We start from the raw sequence: 19672 nt of genomic DNA, 5'->3' as shown, positions 1-19672 counted from the left end.
GGTTACTGTTTATTGGTTATTCGGCGACTGTGGATTTCGGGGGCATCTAATTGATTTCTTCATTAGATTACACCTCTTAACAGTCTGGAACCTGACTGACTTTCATGCTGTGACAATACTGGTTGAAAAGCACATATATTGGCTTAACTCTTGGTAAAAACTGCAGATTAATTCAAATGAACATTCCTAAATGAATAAACTCGTATGGATTGGTTTTTAGAATTTGGTCAGGCGTCTGCTGTCTTTGATGATTTTTTTGTGAGATATATATATGTATATATATATATATTTTTTTTTTTCTTAATTCTGGCATTTGCCTTATTGCCACTTAAACAAATACTGGCTCACAGCTCCTTCTGAGACAAGGTCTGTAACTTTGCAAACAGGCAGTATCTCATTCCTAACCACCAGGGCAGCTAGAAATCCTATGGCAACTGTACCTCCCAGGTAGAGAGGTGTGATCGTGATAATTCTATGGATCTGTATTCCATGTGCAGTGCTTATATATGTGACTGCTCAGAGTCACGGTAGGTGTAATCTAATCCTTGGTGTCAGTGAACATTTAGGTAAACTGGAGCTCATGTTAAGAATTGATGTTTGGGACCAGACTGGCACACAACATAAATTGCATCCGTGATAATATGCACCTTCCCTTCAACTATTGCTTGAGTAAGTTAAATTCCCATATTAATAAATGGCTGAAAAGTGGTAAAGCTGGTACAAAAAAATCTCCATTTGTAAGAAGAAACAAAACATTTTTTAAAAATCTTCCTTCAGGATTCATTTGTCCTTCATTATTGTTCATAATTGTTCAAAGCCAGCACAAAATTGCAGTATTCTTATTCCTCTTTAGTATTGCATGAATGAATAAAGCTTAAACTATTCCCTGAAAAAGTTACATAGTAGCTAAACTAACAAATACCTGGAAGACTTGAAAAAACAATTAAGGAATCAAATGGCTGTAACTGATCTAGATGGAAAAGCAATGATAAGAAGCAGCCAATGCCACGTTGCTTCAGTTGTCTAATTAGAGGCTGCTCCCATGAAATCTAATACTGCACTCAGTCAATTCGCTTATGTTGCACTGTACTTTTAGGTATGTTGGTTCTCTCTCTTTGATTCCTTAGTCATTGGGGACGTTATGGTTCACAATAAGTTCACTGGTATCCATATTATGGATCTCCATCCTTTGGCAGGGCTGGCTTCCATCTCTCTTCAGTTAGAGACCTCTTTTTAAAAAGTTCAGCAGCAGAAGGAAGAAAAGGAGAGGAGAAGAAGGGAGGAAGGCAGGAAAATTTCCTTATAATTAGAGCTATTTAAATCTTAGACTAAAACGAGAGGATGAGAAAAGAGAGGGAAGAGGGGAAGAAAAGGAAGGAAGGAAATGAGGGAAAGAAAGGATCAGTAGTGAAGTCAAGAAATGAGGGCAAAGGGGAAGAAGGGAGGGAGACAAAAATAAAGAGGAAGAGATATGAAAAGGAAAAAAAAAAAGAAGAAAAAGAGAGAGGAGATGAGAGATAAAGTAGAAAGAAATGCATCCGGAAGATATGGAGGAATCTGAAAGCTGCTTCATAGTCTTGCTGCTAAAATATCAGTGCAGTCTGTGTTGATTCTGATGTTGTTAGCTAAATTCTAAGTTTCTTCGACATCACTCTCCGGTTTATTTTCCCTTTTTCAACGTGCAGGATGGGAAGGCCCAGGAAGCTTTTAGTCAGACCTTGGCCTCCAGCATTTCCAAAAAAAGTTTGTGCATGGGGACTTTGCCTTCCAGTTTGATGTTGTAGAAATGCTGCACAGCCTTGGTGGAGGTCTGCCTCAGGAGTGGCAGCGTCATTAGCATCTTGCCAGCTCTGCGAGGGTCTTCCATGTGTTGGCCAGCCTCATAATCCTGCAGGGCCTCGTGTAAGACATCCTGAAGCTTCTGAACGGCTTCCACATCTTCTATGTGCATGGAGTCTGTGCGAGGAAGCAAAACATACAAATAATCATATGAATAATAAGCCTTTGTCGCTTAGTTTTAAAAAAGTTAAACAGACACTAAAACCAGACAAGGACTCAAGGAAAAATATATGCCTATATCCCTGATGAACATAGATGCAAAAATTCTCAACAAAATACTAATAAAATGTATCCTTGAATTTCTCTAAACTCAAAGCTGTGATTTGTTCAGTTTCACATATCTAAAAATGTGAGTTATTTTTTTTCTAAATTTTACTACAGTAATTTCCTACACTAGAATGAAACATGCGGATGATTATAAAAGATTATTAGTTAAAACATGTTTCTTTTTTTACTTCCTAAGACTGAGTAAAACATAACTTTCTATTAACAGATTACAATCTTGGCTATTTTATTCATTGTCTTATTCAGCTATTCATTCATTCAACAAAAAATGATGGGAGGTCATCTATTAAAAGTATTATTCTAAGTGCCATCTGAGATAAAGTTGTTTAAAATCCCAATCTTGTCTGTAAAAAGCCCATATTTCCCTGAGGGGAAAAAAGTTTATGACTAAGATCTTAATTAACAACTCCATGTGAATACATTGAATCCAGCACTATATTCAAATCACAATAAATTCTTTATCCTTTCAGGATTTCTAATGTGCTAGTAACAGTTCATTAAAGCATCCTTACATACTCTATCTCCCTGCTGAAAAACAAATGGTGTCTTTAGGTTACTGAGTTGTGAAATATTTTTTCACATTTGTGAAGGTGAACTTTGCCCCTGAACTGACTAATTTGAAAATCTAATTCAATCAGGCAAAGAAAGGGTTAACAAGGTTGCCACAATTATTCTTGAGAGAAATGGGAGATGTGGGGGGAAAAATAAAAGTTACAGCTCCAGCGCTAAAACAGACACTTAATTATATACAAGTTTGAATCATTTAGCACGTTTTATTGATTCTGATGACAGTTTATCTGTTAATTACACATAATGGAGTCTTTGGGGGATTCTTCATGTTTAATAATTCTAGTTCTCTGAGAACACTGAGCACTAAGATATATGTAGTTAGCCCAATCTTTCATACAATTCAAATATACGCAAAAAATAGGAATGAACAGAAAGAGGAAACATAATTTAAAATCAAGTTGGCTAAATGTATAATAAAAAAGAAATAGGCACAGTAATTTAAAAAAAAAGATGGATATAACCAGTAACATGTTTTTTTCAACTGCTGTGTGTTTCATTTATTGTTTTTTCTTTGATGTTGTCACTTTGAATCATTTCACCACATCATTGGTGAGTTGGCCACTATTTACATTCAACAATTAATGATACATCTCTTTAAAAGAATTTCAATAATCTGGAATATAGTTGTTATAAGTATTTACTGCTCAAGACTCAATTTCTGCTTGGCAGAGTTAAAAAAAATACTGACAAAAAAAAGAATTCTTCAAAGTGTGAAGGACAGTGAACCAGGTCTGGGACACCACCCACACCTAGGCTTTTCTCCAGTCTGGCTCCACCTCTCATAGTGTCCTCCCTTAGAAGCAAGCATGCATAGGTTCTGAAGTCGCTAAGTGTTGGTAAAGTTAGCGATGGAAGCACAGTCATGGAGGTGTGAAAACATAAATGTGCTCTCATATATTTTTCTTTTCTCTATTTTTGCACTTAAATGCTGCCAGAAGGAAGAGTTGGGAAAGGGCATAGACATACCCTACTGGTGAGTCTCCAAGTACATAAAAGATGGCAGTAAACACCTTGTGCATAAGGGAATGGAGATTAGGTGGACTTATCTAACCTGTCCTGAGACTGTAGGTAAGCCCTTTATGTGGAAACACAGGAGAATAGATGGATGGGGAAAATGGGAATTACATTCATTACAGACAAAACAAAATTAAAATCAAATAGTGTTTTCCAACTAGAATCGAAGAATAAGTCATATATTTATCATCCATTTTGGGTGAAAACGGTCTCATTTCAGTTTCTAATAGCCCAACAAGTCAGGTGGCTCTGATACTAAGTGTCAGAGTTCACCTTGAACTTGGTTTTCTTGGAATAAAATGTTGCTGGAATGTATAACACTAATGTTACCATTTCCTTTTGTGAAAAATGAGATGAAGTCAACCTCTGAGCTTGTTTCATTGAAACTTCCATCTTCATCAGCAATGTTCTCTACAACACCCCTGGCAAGAACATTTTCAGGTATATATAGAATATTTACCTTGCAAGGGACAAAACCCATTATTAGACATCTCTTCCTCATATGTTCATTCCCAAAACTTTCCAAACTCTTTCCTTGGGTCCTGGTTCTAAGTACTGGAACAATTCAGGAGAGACCCCCTTTTCTATAGGAGAACGTTAAAATGCTTAATGTCAGCGACAATCACCTCCGCCCTCACCCTAAGCCTTGCCTTTCCCACTACTCTGCTCAGCAGGAGATATATTAGAGGATGTCACAGGAAATGAGGCGAGAACAAATAGCAGAGAGATATGCTCACAAACAGCAATTAAGACTTCAAACTATTCTTTAAAGACTGTGATTTAGCTTGAGAGATTTAAAAATGATTTAATCAAATTACTATGATAATTTAACTTCCCATTTACAGAAAAGATTCTAACTCATTTTAGCTTTACCCACTCTCGGATCTGCTAATACTTTAAATGCAAACTCACTAAATCTGAACTATTTAATTAGACCATGATTCAGCTGGCAGACTGCTGAAGAAAATATTAATCTCCATTAGAGATCCTAGTTCAAGTTCTGGCTCTATGACTTTAATCTGTTTTGTTCTTTTGGCTAAATTTACATGTAGATGCCAGGCTTAACAGAACTGGCATTAATTTATGTAATTATTTAGCTTTGGTTGTTAGTGCTGGTTCCTTTCTAACTATGCTTCAAAGGAAATATTACCAGTATTTGTGCTAATGCAAACCAGTTAAACTTAATCAAAAAAAGATTATTGGTTTATGAACTAACTAGACAAAGTGTGGGTGCATATTAAAAACACTGGGTAAGCTGTTAAGGAACTTGGATACCTAGGCCCAGGTCCAGATCTAATCAATCAAAATACTGGGATGGGATCCAGGACATCAATATTTTTTAAAAAGATCTACACAATTCTGCCAAGCCAGTATTGAGAACTACTAAAATGAACAATAAAACAAACAAGTGCTTTTTTTAAAAGAAACAAGATTTCAAAAATAACCAGAATGCAAGTGATCCTAATAATAAAATAGAATCCTTTCATAACTTTCAATATTTTATTCTGTGAATGGAATCCTAAAGGAATGTGCCTAGTTCAGATCACTTACTCTGGAAACATAGCTAAATAGCTTTATATCTGCAGTGCAAAATTCAATGAGTCTTAGAGATATTATGAAAGAAAATTTTCTTTTTATGTCTTACCTGGAGTAAAACACTTTCCTTTTCTATGTTAAAATATTTATTTCTGTGGGCATAGGTATAGCTACTTCAAAATGCCCACATCCTCTTTGGGAATTGTCTTTAGCAAGTATAGCTCTTTCTTGACAATACTTTATAAAAAGGTGCTAAATCTCATGTTGAAGATGGACCTGAATGCTAGAAACTCACCAAATGCATTCAGAGTCAAGTTTAGTACATGATCTAAACCAGCACAAATGTTGACTATCTTTGGTGTTTGTGCACTGCCTATATGAAAAAGAGTGGTAATGGCATGTCACGGTGACTCTGTTCAAACATTAAAGGAATGAAACAGAATAGTCTGGAAAGGACACAGAAGTGAACAAAGGTCTGTTTTCTAATAGAGAATTCATGTATCAAAATTTTGACACTACATGAAGAGTCCAACAGAGTAAACCTATGGGTAGCAATCAACTAGGGTCCTAAGGAACACTGGCTGACTACATGACAAACGGGCTCTGAATTAACATAGATAGTTGCCTCTAAATTTAGAGAAAAAAGATATCTGTCACAAAGTTTTGGTGAAAACTAGGTAGACTGGATTCTAGGAAGCTAGCAGTCGTGGCAACAAAAGTTTTTAATCTCTCCAAATGTGCATATAAAATGACAACAAAACAGAGTAACTAGATAGCAAAACTACAAGCTTACGGACATTTACAGCAGAAATAGTGATGAGGTATCCCAAGATACACATGTGTGCGTGTACACACACACTTCATGTATCTGTGTTCCTACTTTGTTCGCTGAAGGGACCTAGCAAGAATAGGCCACCCGTAACGTATCCCTAGCACCCAGGCTATAATCTGATTCTAGGCTGTGTTTAATATTTAAAATGAATATGAAACATCTTGTCTTGTCATATCAATATTATGCATACTATCTACAACTACCAGGTTATTCAAAAAGATGCCAGACGCCAACCTGAAAGGGTTTCCACTAACCAAAAATGCAACAACCTGAACTTCAAAAAGGGTTATAATTATTATTGATTGAAATCCATTAAATATATTGGATATGTGTTTATAATGATATGAAAAGAAAGGGTACCATTTTTTTTAATACTGTAAACTGATAAAGAAGGAAAAAGAATCAAACATTTATACTTCCCCTTCTACACAAACTATGTCACTGGTAACGGAATGAAAAAAGGTTACAAAATTACAAATCACCATTTTGCAATCCTCAGTAATTAATGAATTCAGGTAATGAGCATCCACAGTTGCTAACATTCCATAATAAGACATGATGTACTTCCCAATGAACAACACACCAGCTTTAGATGCCATGAGGATAGAATCTGAGTCTGATTTAGTCTCTGGGTCCAGTTACCAATTTGTACAAAATGCAAAGAGCAGAGAAACACAATGAACTGAAATCTTCAAAATTCAGACTATCAAATTTCTATGGCTTCTTTAATTGATAAAACAAAAATGAAGGAAAAAATTGTAGATTTAGATATAGAGACCTGAAAATCTATCCATATTTATTTATTTAATTTTTTTAGTTGTTGATGGACCTTCATTTTATTCATTTATTTATATGTGGTGCTAAGAATTGAACCCAGTGCCTCACACGTGCCAGACAAGCACTGTACCACTGAGCTACAACCCCGGCCCCATATTTATTTTTAAAGTAAGGCATAGTGGCCTCTGCCTGTAATCCCAACCACTTTGGAGGCTGAGGCAGGAGGATTGCAAGTTTCAAATCAGCCTAGTCAATTTAGTGAGACTCTGTCTCAAAATAACAAAATAAAAATTGGGGATATACCTCAGTTGTAGAGTTCCCCTGGGTTTGATCCTCAGTACTGCATTTAAAAAAAAATGCGTGTGTATACATATATTTTTTAAAATAGGTTTTAGTTGTAGATTGACACAATATCTTTATTTATTTATTTTTATGGGTGCTGAGGATCGAGCCCAGTTCCTTTCATGTGCAAGACAAGCACTCTACTGCTGAGCTACACCCATACATATATGTTTTAATGGATATGACCCATACATATGTTTACATTTAGTAATAAGGTGATAAGATGAAACACAAGGGAGTGATGACTATCAAAGTCAGGATAGGACTTGCCATACAAGTGGTTACTTTTTATGAGAGAGAGATTAAAATTTTTTGTCACCACTACTGCTATCTTCCTAGAATCCATTCTCCCTATTTTTAATCCATACTTTATCTTTAGTACTTTTTTTTTTTTTTTTTCTCTAAAAAGTGGAGAAGTTACTTTTGTGGAAGGAAGGAGGTTGAATTGGGATAGAATACCTGGAGGGATACCTTGCAAAGTTTTATTTCTTGAACCTTATATTCATAATTGGCTGAACAATGGCTCCAAAGATATCCTGGTCCTACTCTCTGTGGAACCCGTGAATTTTAGCATATAGAGTAAAATGAACTTTACAGATGTTATTAAATTGGGTATTGATACAGGACATTATCTGAGGTCCACAATGAAAGCAAAGGAGCTAGGAAGAAAGCAGTGTTACCACTGAGTTGTAATGCAATAGTAAAGCTTCAAAGATGGAGGAAACTGCAAGGAGCCCAGAAACTCAAGGAATGTGACTCTAAAGTCTGGAGAAGGCAAGGGAACAGCTTCTCCCTGGAGCCTACACAGAGAAGGCAGCCCTTCTATACCTGTCTTAACCCTGGTGAAACTGATTTTGGACATCTGACATCCAGAACTGTAAGAGAATAAACACGTATGGTTTAAAGTCCTCGAGTTGTAGCAATTTGTTAGAGTAGCATAGGAAGCTAACGAACATATGGAATTGCATGTTTTTGTGTCTTCTTTGGCATTAAAATGGTGAGAGAGAGAAAAGAAAAGGAAATGAGAAAGTTCTGATGGGATGGTCTCTTCTAGAAAGCAGTTTCTTTATAGGAAATCCATAAAGCCTGTAGAAACACGTACAAAAATACCAAAGAAGCTGTTCACATACCAAGAAGGAGGTTGGATAAAAAGAAATATTTTAGGTCTTTTACAACCCAGAGAAGTTATGATTCTAATATTGGAAATGGTAAGGATAATTCTGATTTTGTTCCCAACCATGGTGAGAAGATAAGAACTTTCAATTACAAAGCTTTCTATTAAGGCCCGTTTATTTTTTCAGGAGGTCTGTTTTCCTCATTTCTTGCTCTGGCTAAAAAGTCAGCTTCTGCTACATGTACACAAACCACACAAATTATTCTTACTATATTTACAGGAAATGCTGAACCACAATAAAACTCCATGGTTATAGTTCTTACCTCCAGGCTCCCCACACAAATCCCAGATCACTGTTATCATTGTTATGTTTACCTTGCATAATAGGATTTCTCTGCTAGGTCTTTTCTATTTCCCTACAATTGTTAAGGCCTTCCTACCCCCTCCTCCAGTTGGAATCTCTTAAACTTTTCTAGGAGCTTTCTAACTCCATTTAGTAGAAGTGTTAAAGATAATTCTAGTTGATAAGTGAATGTTGATGCCAAATTGGTTGATAAACATTTCAACCTTCCATAACATCATAGATGATCTGCATCATGCTAATTAAGTTTTATAACAGATTGCTCATTGTCTTAGACCCATAAATGAAACTGATGTTATAGTCACTGAAAACCTCAAAGTAAAGTAACTCCCAAGTATTTTGTGTGCTACGACTCTAGTTGAAAATACAAATATATTTACAGCAAATATTTCTTATACTGTGCCAAGGCACAATGATCACTAAGTATAACAAAGTATATTTAAGAACTAGCTCTTCTGTTTTGCCTAAAATTTTGCAATATCACAATATATATGAAAATGATGGTTGCATTAAAAATACTTTCCAAATATATCATCTGAAGTATAATGACTCTAAGAAGCCATGGTAGACTTCAGTTAAAAAACAGACTAGAGGGTAGAAAACTTATAATTTTGATTTCTTATCTCCTGTTTGGTATGGGCAAAAGTTAAGAACACAGATCTACCTACCATAAAAGACCTAGTATGCTCATTTACCATGAGACACTAATTTAAGAGTTTTTCCTCTTAAATTCTGTTTGTCATTTTCCTGGGTGGTTTTATAGGAGTCAGCTCTCCCTATCTGAGGATTATAGATCCATAGATTCAACCGACCATGGATAGAAAATATTCAAAAAGATAAATGGTGTTTGTTCTGAACATGTACAGACTTTTTCTTGTCATTATTTCCTACACAATATAACTCTCTATTAGCATTTGCATTGTATTAGATATTATAATTAATCTACAGATAATTTATACAGAAGGTGTGTGTAGGTTATATGCAAGTTCTTCCATTTTGTATAAGCCACTTGAAATTGGATTTTGAAGTCCCAGATACTGAAGAACAACTGTACTATAACTTCAAGATGACAGCAAAATAAAAGAAGTAGGCACAAAATCCTAAGCTAAATTTAAAATATTAATTTAGGTTCTTGAATATGAAAGTACAATGGCTCAAGTATTCTACACTGAGTCTTTTAAAGATATAATGCATAATTATTTATGGAATACAAATAGCTTATTGATAGCAAGGGACAGAGGGTCCAATTCTCTGCTTCACAGAGACCATACTTCTTTATTAGCTCACTTTAGATATTTGCAAAATGATTTTAGACATGTCTACAGCAAGCGTCTATTGTAGGAATTAAATGAGTTTACCCAAAAGAGACTTAAAAAAAGAAATGGTTAAAGAAAGATTCTGTAAAAGGATAATATATTGGACACTAGCTCATTTCCAGAATATCAAAGAAAAAATTAGTTTAACTACTAGTAAAATCAAGTGAGAACCCAGTAGATACTTTAGATCAAAGAGTGGTTTTTTTCCCTCACTTTTATACTGTTTACATTTGTGGAGATGCTATTATTTCTACATTAAATTCAGCATACACACATATTCATTTTCTCTCCCTCTCTTTTTCTCCCTCTCTCTAACTTACCGCCATCACTTAAAAGTAACTGACCTAAAACTTTTAAGCCATTAAAAGAATATGAGACATTACTTAATTCGCCTACCTAACTTTACAGATAAGAAAACACTTAAATGACTAAACCATGTACTTTCTCAAAGGAGATGAAATTTAGAATTATAGAGTAGGAAAAAAATCTTTTAGATGAAAAGCATAAATATACACTACATAAACAGGCAATATATTTTTGGTATAGATATCTCATTGGGGTTTATGAGGATAATCTTATCTAAAGTCTTCCCTAAGAGGGTAATAATGAAAAAAAGATTGAAAAACACAAAGTCAAACTTACAAGATCCAAATATCCTAATTAACCATAGTCCCCATTCCAGTCTCCTACAGCCATCATAAACTTTCCATTCCTTGAAATTGCACAATTGTGCACATACACCATTTGCCTTTTAGAACAGCAACAGAAATACTGTTATGAGGTTGTTATAATTATGTAAGAGTTTAAGTTGATCAAAATATTAATCATAGCTGTATATCATTAGGTGTTATCATTGCAGAAATACTGTGTATACGTTAAAAAAAATCCTTGACCTTAAAAAATATTTATTCTTGAAGGGAATGAACTCACCTGACTTCAGACTGGGGACAGAATAAGGGTGACAAAGATTGAAATGTAAGTGGCAACTATGGCGCATAAAGGTCTTGTGACTTGAACAAAAGAGAAAGATCAGAACTAAAGTGATTCATAATTTTAGACTCCTTTAATCTTCCAGTATGTGAAAATGAGTATGTTACATTGGGACCAGTGATAACACTTTTAAACAAATTCTTGAATATATGAATCAATAGAACCAATCAGAGAATAGAATCCCACAGCATAACCTTACCCAAAATGCTTACAGCAATATTTCACAATATTCTCCAATACAGACATAAAATTAATCATAGAATCACAGAAGTTCCCCAAAATGGAAAGAATTCTAGAGATCAGTCTTGTTGCCTCTTGGTGTATGCATGAGAAGACGGGAACCTACAAATTACTATGTTAAAATTGTGACCTAGATTTTTCTTTTTAAATTTGATCCCACAGAGTTGCATCAGGGGTGCAATAATTAATTGCTCAGTGCTAGTACTCAAAAATAAGAGAAAACACAGCTTAAGTGAGCCTGTAAATTTCTTATGTTCAAAAGTAATTGGAATGATTACTTAGGGTTTTCAAATACTTGTGAGCATTACAGTATTAGATCATCATGGTGTTATTCTGGCCATGTACCTGAAGATAGGCAATATACTACCAATGGAGTTCTGGTGTCATGTTTCCCTGAATTCACATATGACATAAACACCACCACAAAAAATACGATAGCCATTAAAGGAGGCCAACTGCCTTATTTCCCCAGCATAAGTACAATATTGAAATTTCTGAAAAAAGACTTTAAAATAAGATGAACTCTCGGTAAACTGTATATTGGTTATTAACACACAGTTATACAGGGATAGCTAAAATATCTACATAAAGAACACTAGATTTTTTTGCATAAAGTTTCATTTATGTTCATCTGAAATTTCTAAATACTAAAAGCAAGACTTGGCGTTTTTTTAGAGTATTTTTGAAAAGTATTAAAATATTTTCATATTGACACTTAGGTTCGTTCTAACAAGATGAACCTATAATTTTATGGCCATTTTCCAAATAATGGTCAAAAATTGAAATAAAATAGTCTTACATTGACAGCATCAAAGAAAATGACTTTCCGAGTTTTTGGTTTTCCCTAAACTAAAATGGTGGGACTTGTGGGTTGGATGATGAGGAAAATATTTCCAATACAGGAAAGGTGGGATAATGTAGGGACTAAAATAGTTTTTAAGTCCTTAATCACTTCTTCTTTAGTATGAAGTATGAAGTTTGGTTCAATTAATTTTTCTTGGTATTAAGAGACTAAAAAAAAAAAAAAAGAAGAGTTAGAATCACCTGCAGAAAAAATTTGTGCCATGAAGAAATTTTCTGCAAAGCAACTATGATAACAGGAGAAACAGAAAAGCTTGGTAACTATTTCTGGTTTTAAACACGAAAAATAAACTAACTAGTTCTTTAAATAAAGTCTAATCACCAGTCACTACTGTAAAGTAGGTCACTTCTTCCCCCAATAGCAGAGTATGTGGGATTAGAACATTTATATATCAACAATATTAATGACTATATTTCTAAGCAACAGAGACAGAAATGCTGCTACTAATTAAGGTACTCTAAATTATAATACTTAGCCATAAAGTATACATTTAACATATAAAATTATATACTTTTAGCAATTTTAATGATAAAGCTTTCGCATTGCTCAGCATTCACGATTAGCTAATAATTTTAAAAAGCAATTTGAAACATAAAAGATGTAAAACACACTTACTCTATTTTAAAAACAACTGATCAAGTAAATGTTTTAAATTAGAATTGTTTCATGATTACCAAATAAAAATACCTCCCCAAAACAATGCTGTAAAAATCCTCCACCTAAATATGAGAGAATCTATAATGTGAAGTTGTACAAACTAATAAATTCCCAGAAAATCTCTATCCCATCTCCCTCTTTGATCTTCTAGTGAGCAAGGCAAGGGGTTTCTGAGGGTTTAGGACAATAAACCATTTGTTGTAAAGCATCATATTTTATAGTTTCACAGAGAAGTGGGAGAAGAGGAGTGAACAGTGTGGTAAGGAAGGGGGTTATATTCCCAGTTAAAACTGTGAGATGCTAAACTCCATTATGAAGACAAATAGGAAAGTACAACTTCATTGTTGAAAACAATTTCCCTCCTATCAGTCCAAGGATTCATGCATCAATATTGTAGATGAACTGTTAATTACAAAATCAATTAAAAATTATTTCTAAAAACAGTCACGCGTTCCTAGCTCTCATGGGGGCAATTTGGGCAGAAGGTCTCATCTCACTAGGACCGCGCCAAATCACAAAGTCGTCATCCACAAGTAAGCAAAAGCAATCTGGTTTTTCATTTTTCAGCGCGGCTGAGCCCAGCCTGAGATTGATCGTCACATATGGCCCCAGAAAACAAACTGTCAATACCTTGAATGCTGCAGAATTTGAACAAATAGCCATCCGCCCATTCAAGCCACTCATTGCATCCCATTTAACAGATTTTATTGACAGTTTCCTTCTTGTAATTAAAGGGAAAACTACTGGCCGGCAACCAAGATAAAGTTCAAAGATAGGGTCAAAACAAAAGCAGATGGAGGGGCACGGTGTGACTGTCAATGGTACATAGCATCAGAGCATGTTATTGACACGCAGGTATCTAATGATCGGCACGTCATTAAGGAGGGATCTATCCTGAACTTTATGCAAATGCTAAAAGAGACTTAAGACCACAATAAAGCATTAGAAGAGGCACAAAGGCAAAAACAACAAAGCACCAACGATTTTTACTTATCAGAGGTTGCTCCCTATTTTAGCACATTTCAGTTCAAATGGAAGGAACATTTATTCCCATAATTCTTAACCCTTACTGCCTAGGTAGTACCTTTCAGGGACATACTCCTTCAGCAGAATTTGACTTCTAGAGGATTTCAGAATGTAATAAATGGAGTTTTGCATGATAATCAAAATTAGGAGCAACAATGAATATAGTATCCCTAATACAAAATTTGTATATCTGAGGGAAAGTGGTTTGTGTGGCTCCATAACTCATTTACATGAACTTACGCATAAAAAACAATGGAGCTAATTTTGTCCCCAGAGTGTCAACTTATGCTGCTCATACCAGAGCTTTTGCTCTGCTCTGATCCAAATTAGTATATATATATATATTGGGTGGTAAAAGTTTCACAGCTTTCAATGAGCAAGGAAAATGAAAATAATTCTCTTTAAGTGTATTTTTCTCATTTTTAACTTTTCACTCGGAAGTTACACTGATTATAATTTTGCTGACTCATGCAGAATTTACAAACTAGGTCTAACAAATCTCTGATGAAGTTAAGGGAAGGGGTAAAACTGACATATTAAAAATGTAGCAAAAACCATGTCAATATGCCAACCTGAATTAGCAAGAGCTATAGCTTTGAGGGTGACAAATTCTTCTTTCTCCAGCTTCATGCTCTTGTATTTCTTTACCAGCTGCAGGATAGCATTATTTAGGTCAAGAAGGCCTGCTAATTTGGACTGGTCTTCGTCCATTATATAATCGTCTGCATAGACAAGTTCGTCCTCAAATGAAAGAGATCGGTATACGACACCAAGGATCAAAATTTCCATCCAAGCACTCTGCAGAAGGCTCATCTGGTCCGCCAGGGACAGCGTGGAAAAGCCTGCATGGAAAGATGGGCAGATCAAGTTACTTTAAAGTCATAATTTCATAATGCAACATTAGTTTCATATGGTAGTCAGCTTCTGCATCGGAGCTCACAATGATGCTGAGCTTTGATTAGAAGCTCTTAAAATTTTCCCCTGATCACTTTGTGAACAGCAAAGTAAAAGTCACAAACCAGCTTCAATTGACTGGTGCTTTTATAGGTTTTATAGACTCAGCTGAAGGAAATATAATAGAGGTACACATTTTTTTTCTTTTATTTATGTAGAAAATACCATATAATCCTTATACTTTATTACTGGTGAAGTTTTTAGGAATGTATTATGGGAAGTCAAATTTTCAGCTACATGATTTTTTAAAAACTAATATTGACAAACAACATAAAAGTCAAAATAAATAAACAAAATCCCCCAAACAACAAAAAGGAAAATAATGTAGGCCACAAAGTAGACTACAACTTGAAAACATTTCTCTGTAAATAGCCACACAATAGTGCATAATGAGCTATAACCACATGAGTCTTCTTAATTGAATATTTTGTTCCCACTGATATTTAACATACATTTCTTTTTAAAATGGTGGTTAGTGGTATAAAAGAAAGCAGAATACTAAGCAGCTTGGCTTCCTCACCAAGTAAAAAAGTCACAATTTTTACTAAAGTTCAGTTATTTTAAAAGTTAAATATAAAAATAATAGGGTTTGGTAGAAAGGAAATGAAAGAAAGATCCAGAATGGAAATACTGGCTCCACTTTGGTAATAGCTGTTTCACCTTGAGCAGGTCAATTAGCTTGTATCTTAAATTTTGCATGTGGGAAATATAACATCCATCCAGATCCTCATTTATAACATGTATTTGATAACTGTTGCTATGCTATATATTATTTTTATCTGAAATATTTGGTTGACTGCTTCAGTTCTTTACTGGAAAACTGGGCTTCATTCACACAAGCATGAAGTCTCTTCTAATCTTGAAAAAACAAATTATAAAAAATTAAAATAAAAATGATCAATAAGAAAAGATGAAATAGCACAATTAAGCATACTCTGAAGAATATACATGTATAGTTGCATCTCAGAAGATCCACCTCTGTATTCTAAAAGGAAGTCTTAATGATATCTGACCATCAGATGCTTTTTCCAAGAGTCTGAAAAAAGTAAAATTTCATTGCAAGGGTATATCTAGGAATTCCAAGGATGACCACCTACCCCCCATGGGTTTTTGAGGACAACAGCACCATAATATATGGTCCTGACATTAGTAACTCCACTAAAGGGTGGGACATTTTTAATAATGCAACTTAAGAAATCCACTTTTATTCCTTTTGTAGATGTTATTACCCAAATAGTACACAAATTATAAATATCCACTTATGCCCAACCTCTCTTAGGCTCCTGCTTCAGGTCATTGTTGCTGTCATTTTTATTCATATCAAATTGTTCCTATTCCATATGATGTCAAAAGCTATAGTACAATAAAGAAAAGGGAATGATTTCTTGACCTATTGGTGAAAACATTAACTATAAGTGCTTAATAAAATCATTGAAGAAGATTAGTCCACTTTTTCTTAAGGGTATCTTTATGCAAGTATGAAAACCATTGCTTTCACTGACAAGATGCTTACATGTTATAGGATAGGGCTCGTTTTGGTCTGGCTCTGCGAGTTTTCTTTTCCCCATCTCTTTTTCTCTGTCATTGCAATTTAGGATTAATTTAATAAATATCCATTTAGAACTAGAGATACAGTAACTGATAATATTTTAAACAAAGATTGAAAGGAGAAAAAAAAAATGATCTAACCTGATAGGCTTGGTTTCAGGTGTTTTCGATTTGGAGAATGTTATACTCACAAAACAAAAAAACCCATACTATTTTTCTTTCTTTCTTTTTTCTATCTCCTCTAACAAAAAAAAAAAAAAAAAAGGTGCAGTACAGATCCAAATATCTAACTTCAGGAAAGAGACTACCTATTGATATTTTTGTAAATTAAATCAACAGCAACAAAAACAAATTATCATCTGGGAAGTTGGGAGCAAAAAGGAAAGGGTTTTTCAATTTCTCTTGATTTTCTTCCTCCTTTCATGCTCCTAAGCAGCAGTTTTCTGCGGCAGCAGATGGACAGAGAGCGTAGCCCGCAGCACCTTCCTGTGACAGCCCAATTCTCCCTCCCAGACACTGCTGTTAGTAAATAGATTTACACATTCTCCAATCTCCACACATCTTTCTGCCGAATAATTAAAAGCAGGATGATTAGTTTATTGAGTGGAAGGAGGAACTTTTTTATTGAGGTCCATCCACGATTTTATCAGGGCCAGCACTTTTACGGTTGTCAGGGGGGTGCAGGCATCCAATTTTTCTTATCTGCCTGATTAATACAAGCGCTGTTTCAGGACGCATTAATTAACAGATACAAATCTACGTTCTCATGGAAGGATCAATACAGAGAAGAAAAGAGGCATCAATGTGAATTTAGTGCTGATGATGGAGAAGGCACGCTATCGACATTTACGTGCACGGAAACTTTAAAGTTGCATTGGGGCCCCTTTGTCCCTGTGATTTACAAATTAACAATTTTTCAGCCACAACAATGTTTCACACATTTCTTTGGGTTTTAATTAAGTAAAAAGCAATAAAATTTCATTTTTTTATGTTGATCCTGCAATTTACTTTTTCTGTGCCGATGACTTGTGTGTTTGCATGTGTTTTATGCCTCCAGCAAACCTAACTTTTCATTTCATTTCTCTATAAAATAAAGAGAAGGAAAAAGGGTAAAGAACAAGCACTTAAAAAAATTGTGGTTAGGAAGCATGGGGAGATGGTTATAGCATAAGAGATATGACAAGTTTGCTTGCTCAATATCCTCATCTCTCAGTGGATTCAAGGAAGTGTAATTTTGGCAAAAGCACAGAAAAAGGAAGAGCCATGCTTTGCAAAATAAAATAAAAGTCTGGACTTCTACCTCTTTGTGGTCTATAAATAGCTGTCTCACATTTTAACCCTTTATACAACAACTCTGCAATCTGAAAGGCAAAGGAGGCACAGAGAGCTTTCCTGCCCAAATTCCTGAGCAGCAGTTACACAGCCTCATTAGGAGACAGTCACATTCGCCTGGTCACTAAAGAGGGCAAATACATAACGGAGATTTTATTTTAATTCATAAAATTCTCTTACCTGATTTTAGAATTGCAAGCTATACTTCACATCCTTGAATACATACGGATGAAATAATATCCTTTTACAGACCTGAGCAAAGTATAAAAACCTAAATGACCAAGACTTAAATGAGAATGAATGTTTTAATAAAGTGAGTCTAAAGAATCTTCTAATACCGATGGCTCTCTTGCCTTGTGTACTTGTATCCTAATGATCATTACCAGTTTGTGCTTTTTACCAGGTGTTTAATAGTGTTTTATAGCTATCAGGCTACAAGTGAGAGGTCCTCATCATCTATTACATTTAGCTATCTTTGGAAAGAAACCTTTTTCCCAAGTGAAATAAAATATGCTTTGCAGTTGTGTCATTTGAACTTCATGTTTTGTACATCCGGGGATCTTAATCCTTGGTGTGTGACAGGTTATAGTTTTAAATGTTCAGTCGTATTACAGCTTTTTAAAATGCACTGATACCATGGCACGTTTTTTTTCTTCACTGGCTGTAGCCCATTCCACGTGTATCACTGACAACTCTGATCTCTCTTCATCTCTGTCCAGGGATCAGTGCCATTTAATGTATCTCGGCATTTTGCTTAGCAGAACGACACTCTACCTTGACCCACAGTTAAATAGCATGTTTATCTGCAACACAGTGTGCTCCAAATAAACCAGATGACAGTTGGGAATAACATCATTTGGAAGGATTGAAAAGCTTCTCAAGAGGCAGGTACCCCTGAGGTAACAGGCTTGAAGAAAGCATGTTTTGTGCCAACTCTCTTGCCTTCTTCTGCCGGAAACTTTGGAGGTTGACAGGGGTGCCATGGGCACTCGTCAAGCACATTTTTTTTTTTCAGACTGGCAAACTGATGCACTTTGCAGTCAACTTACAAAAAAGGCTAAGCATCTGAAAGTGTGAAGGGCAAAAAATATCTGACGGCTAGTCTTCAAAAATACACTTTCATTTCAGAAAGCATAAATGTTTATTTCCTGAACGGAGTGTTGACAGAAATAGGCTGCAGTGCAGGCATTTGGGTTTAACCCCTGCTAGGCATTTTCTTCTCAGCTGCTCTCCTGAAATACAGAGCAAGCATTTTAAATCTTCAGAGTGTCTGTTAATATCAGTTAATCATGGCATCGATTTGCCTGCTCACAGTTTTTGAACTGTACTTTCTCTGTTCCACAAAAAATTGACACTTCTCAACAAATAACATATCGTGCTAGAATTGTAATTGTGCCTCAATGACTCACTGAGAGCGTGAACGAAGTTTATTTAGAGATGACTGAGCAATGTAGCATTGGCAAGATTCTCTCTCCCCCATACAATAAACCTAATGTTTCCATGAACTAGGGAAGAAAAGGAAAATGCTGGCACTATGATTTGATGTTAGCTACCAATAAAAGCCCACATGTGTAACCCTTGTGGGATATAAACTTACTCTATTTTTAAGCCAGTTGCTCTTTTCACATATGATTCACAAAACACAGCCTTGGGTCCTAGAGATTTTCTATGTATGTGTGTGCACATGCATGTTTATGTATTTCACAAACTAGAACTGACCACAAGGTTGAGAGGAGCAGTTACAGATGGTTAACTGCCCAAGTGAAAACTGGAATATTCATGTGGTGCTATCAGAGGTATTTTATTAAAATTTTTTCTTTCATCTATATTAGACTTTATAGCATTAAACAACAATGCCTATAAATACCATTCCCTGAATTTTTATTCTTCTGGTCTGATTGTAATCCACATTTCAATAATTTACATTCAATCACAACTGGAATGTGAACATAACTGACAAAAATGGGAAGAGCCCCCTTTCTGTCTAATTTGATCATTTGGACATTGTAGGAAGTATGTTTTTGTGGCTTTGTTTTTATACTATCAAGTAGGTTTCACACAGGCTTTATGAAACCAC

General features: G+C 35.1%; 1 protein-coding gene across 10 annotated transcripts in view; it reads right to left on the bottom strand.

Moving 5' to 3' along the window:
- Positions 1-212: 212 nt before the first annotated feature.
- Esrrg (estrogen related receptor gamma) overlaps positions 213-19672 on the bottom strand; it is a 589781-nt gene continuing 570321 nt past the window's right edge. For 9 of the 10 annotated variants that reach the window (XM_047520875.1, XM_047520880.1, XM_047520876.1 and 6 more), the window contains 2 exons: positions 14334-14603; positions 213-1956 (listed from right to left, as the gene is read on the bottom strand). In XM_047520875.1, the coding sequence (XP_047376831.1) occupies positions 1712-1956; positions 14334-14603 (515 nt within the window). In that variant the 3' untranslated portion in view covers positions 213-1711. Of the gene's footprint in view, positions 1957-11053; positions 12228-14333; positions 14604-19672 lie in introns of those variants that run through there. The other variant, XM_047520881.1, reaches the window with a different exon arrangement.

Source organism: Sciurus carolinensis, chromosome 12, assembly GCF_902686445.1.
Source record: "Sciurus carolinensis chromosome 12, mSciCar1.2, whole genome shotgun sequence".
Lineage (NCBI taxonomy): Eukaryota > Metazoa > Chordata > Mammalia > Rodentia > Sciuridae > Sciurus > Sciurus carolinensis.
Note: the sequence above shows the minus strand (reverse complement) of the source record. Positions and strands in the feature narration are given on the sequence as shown.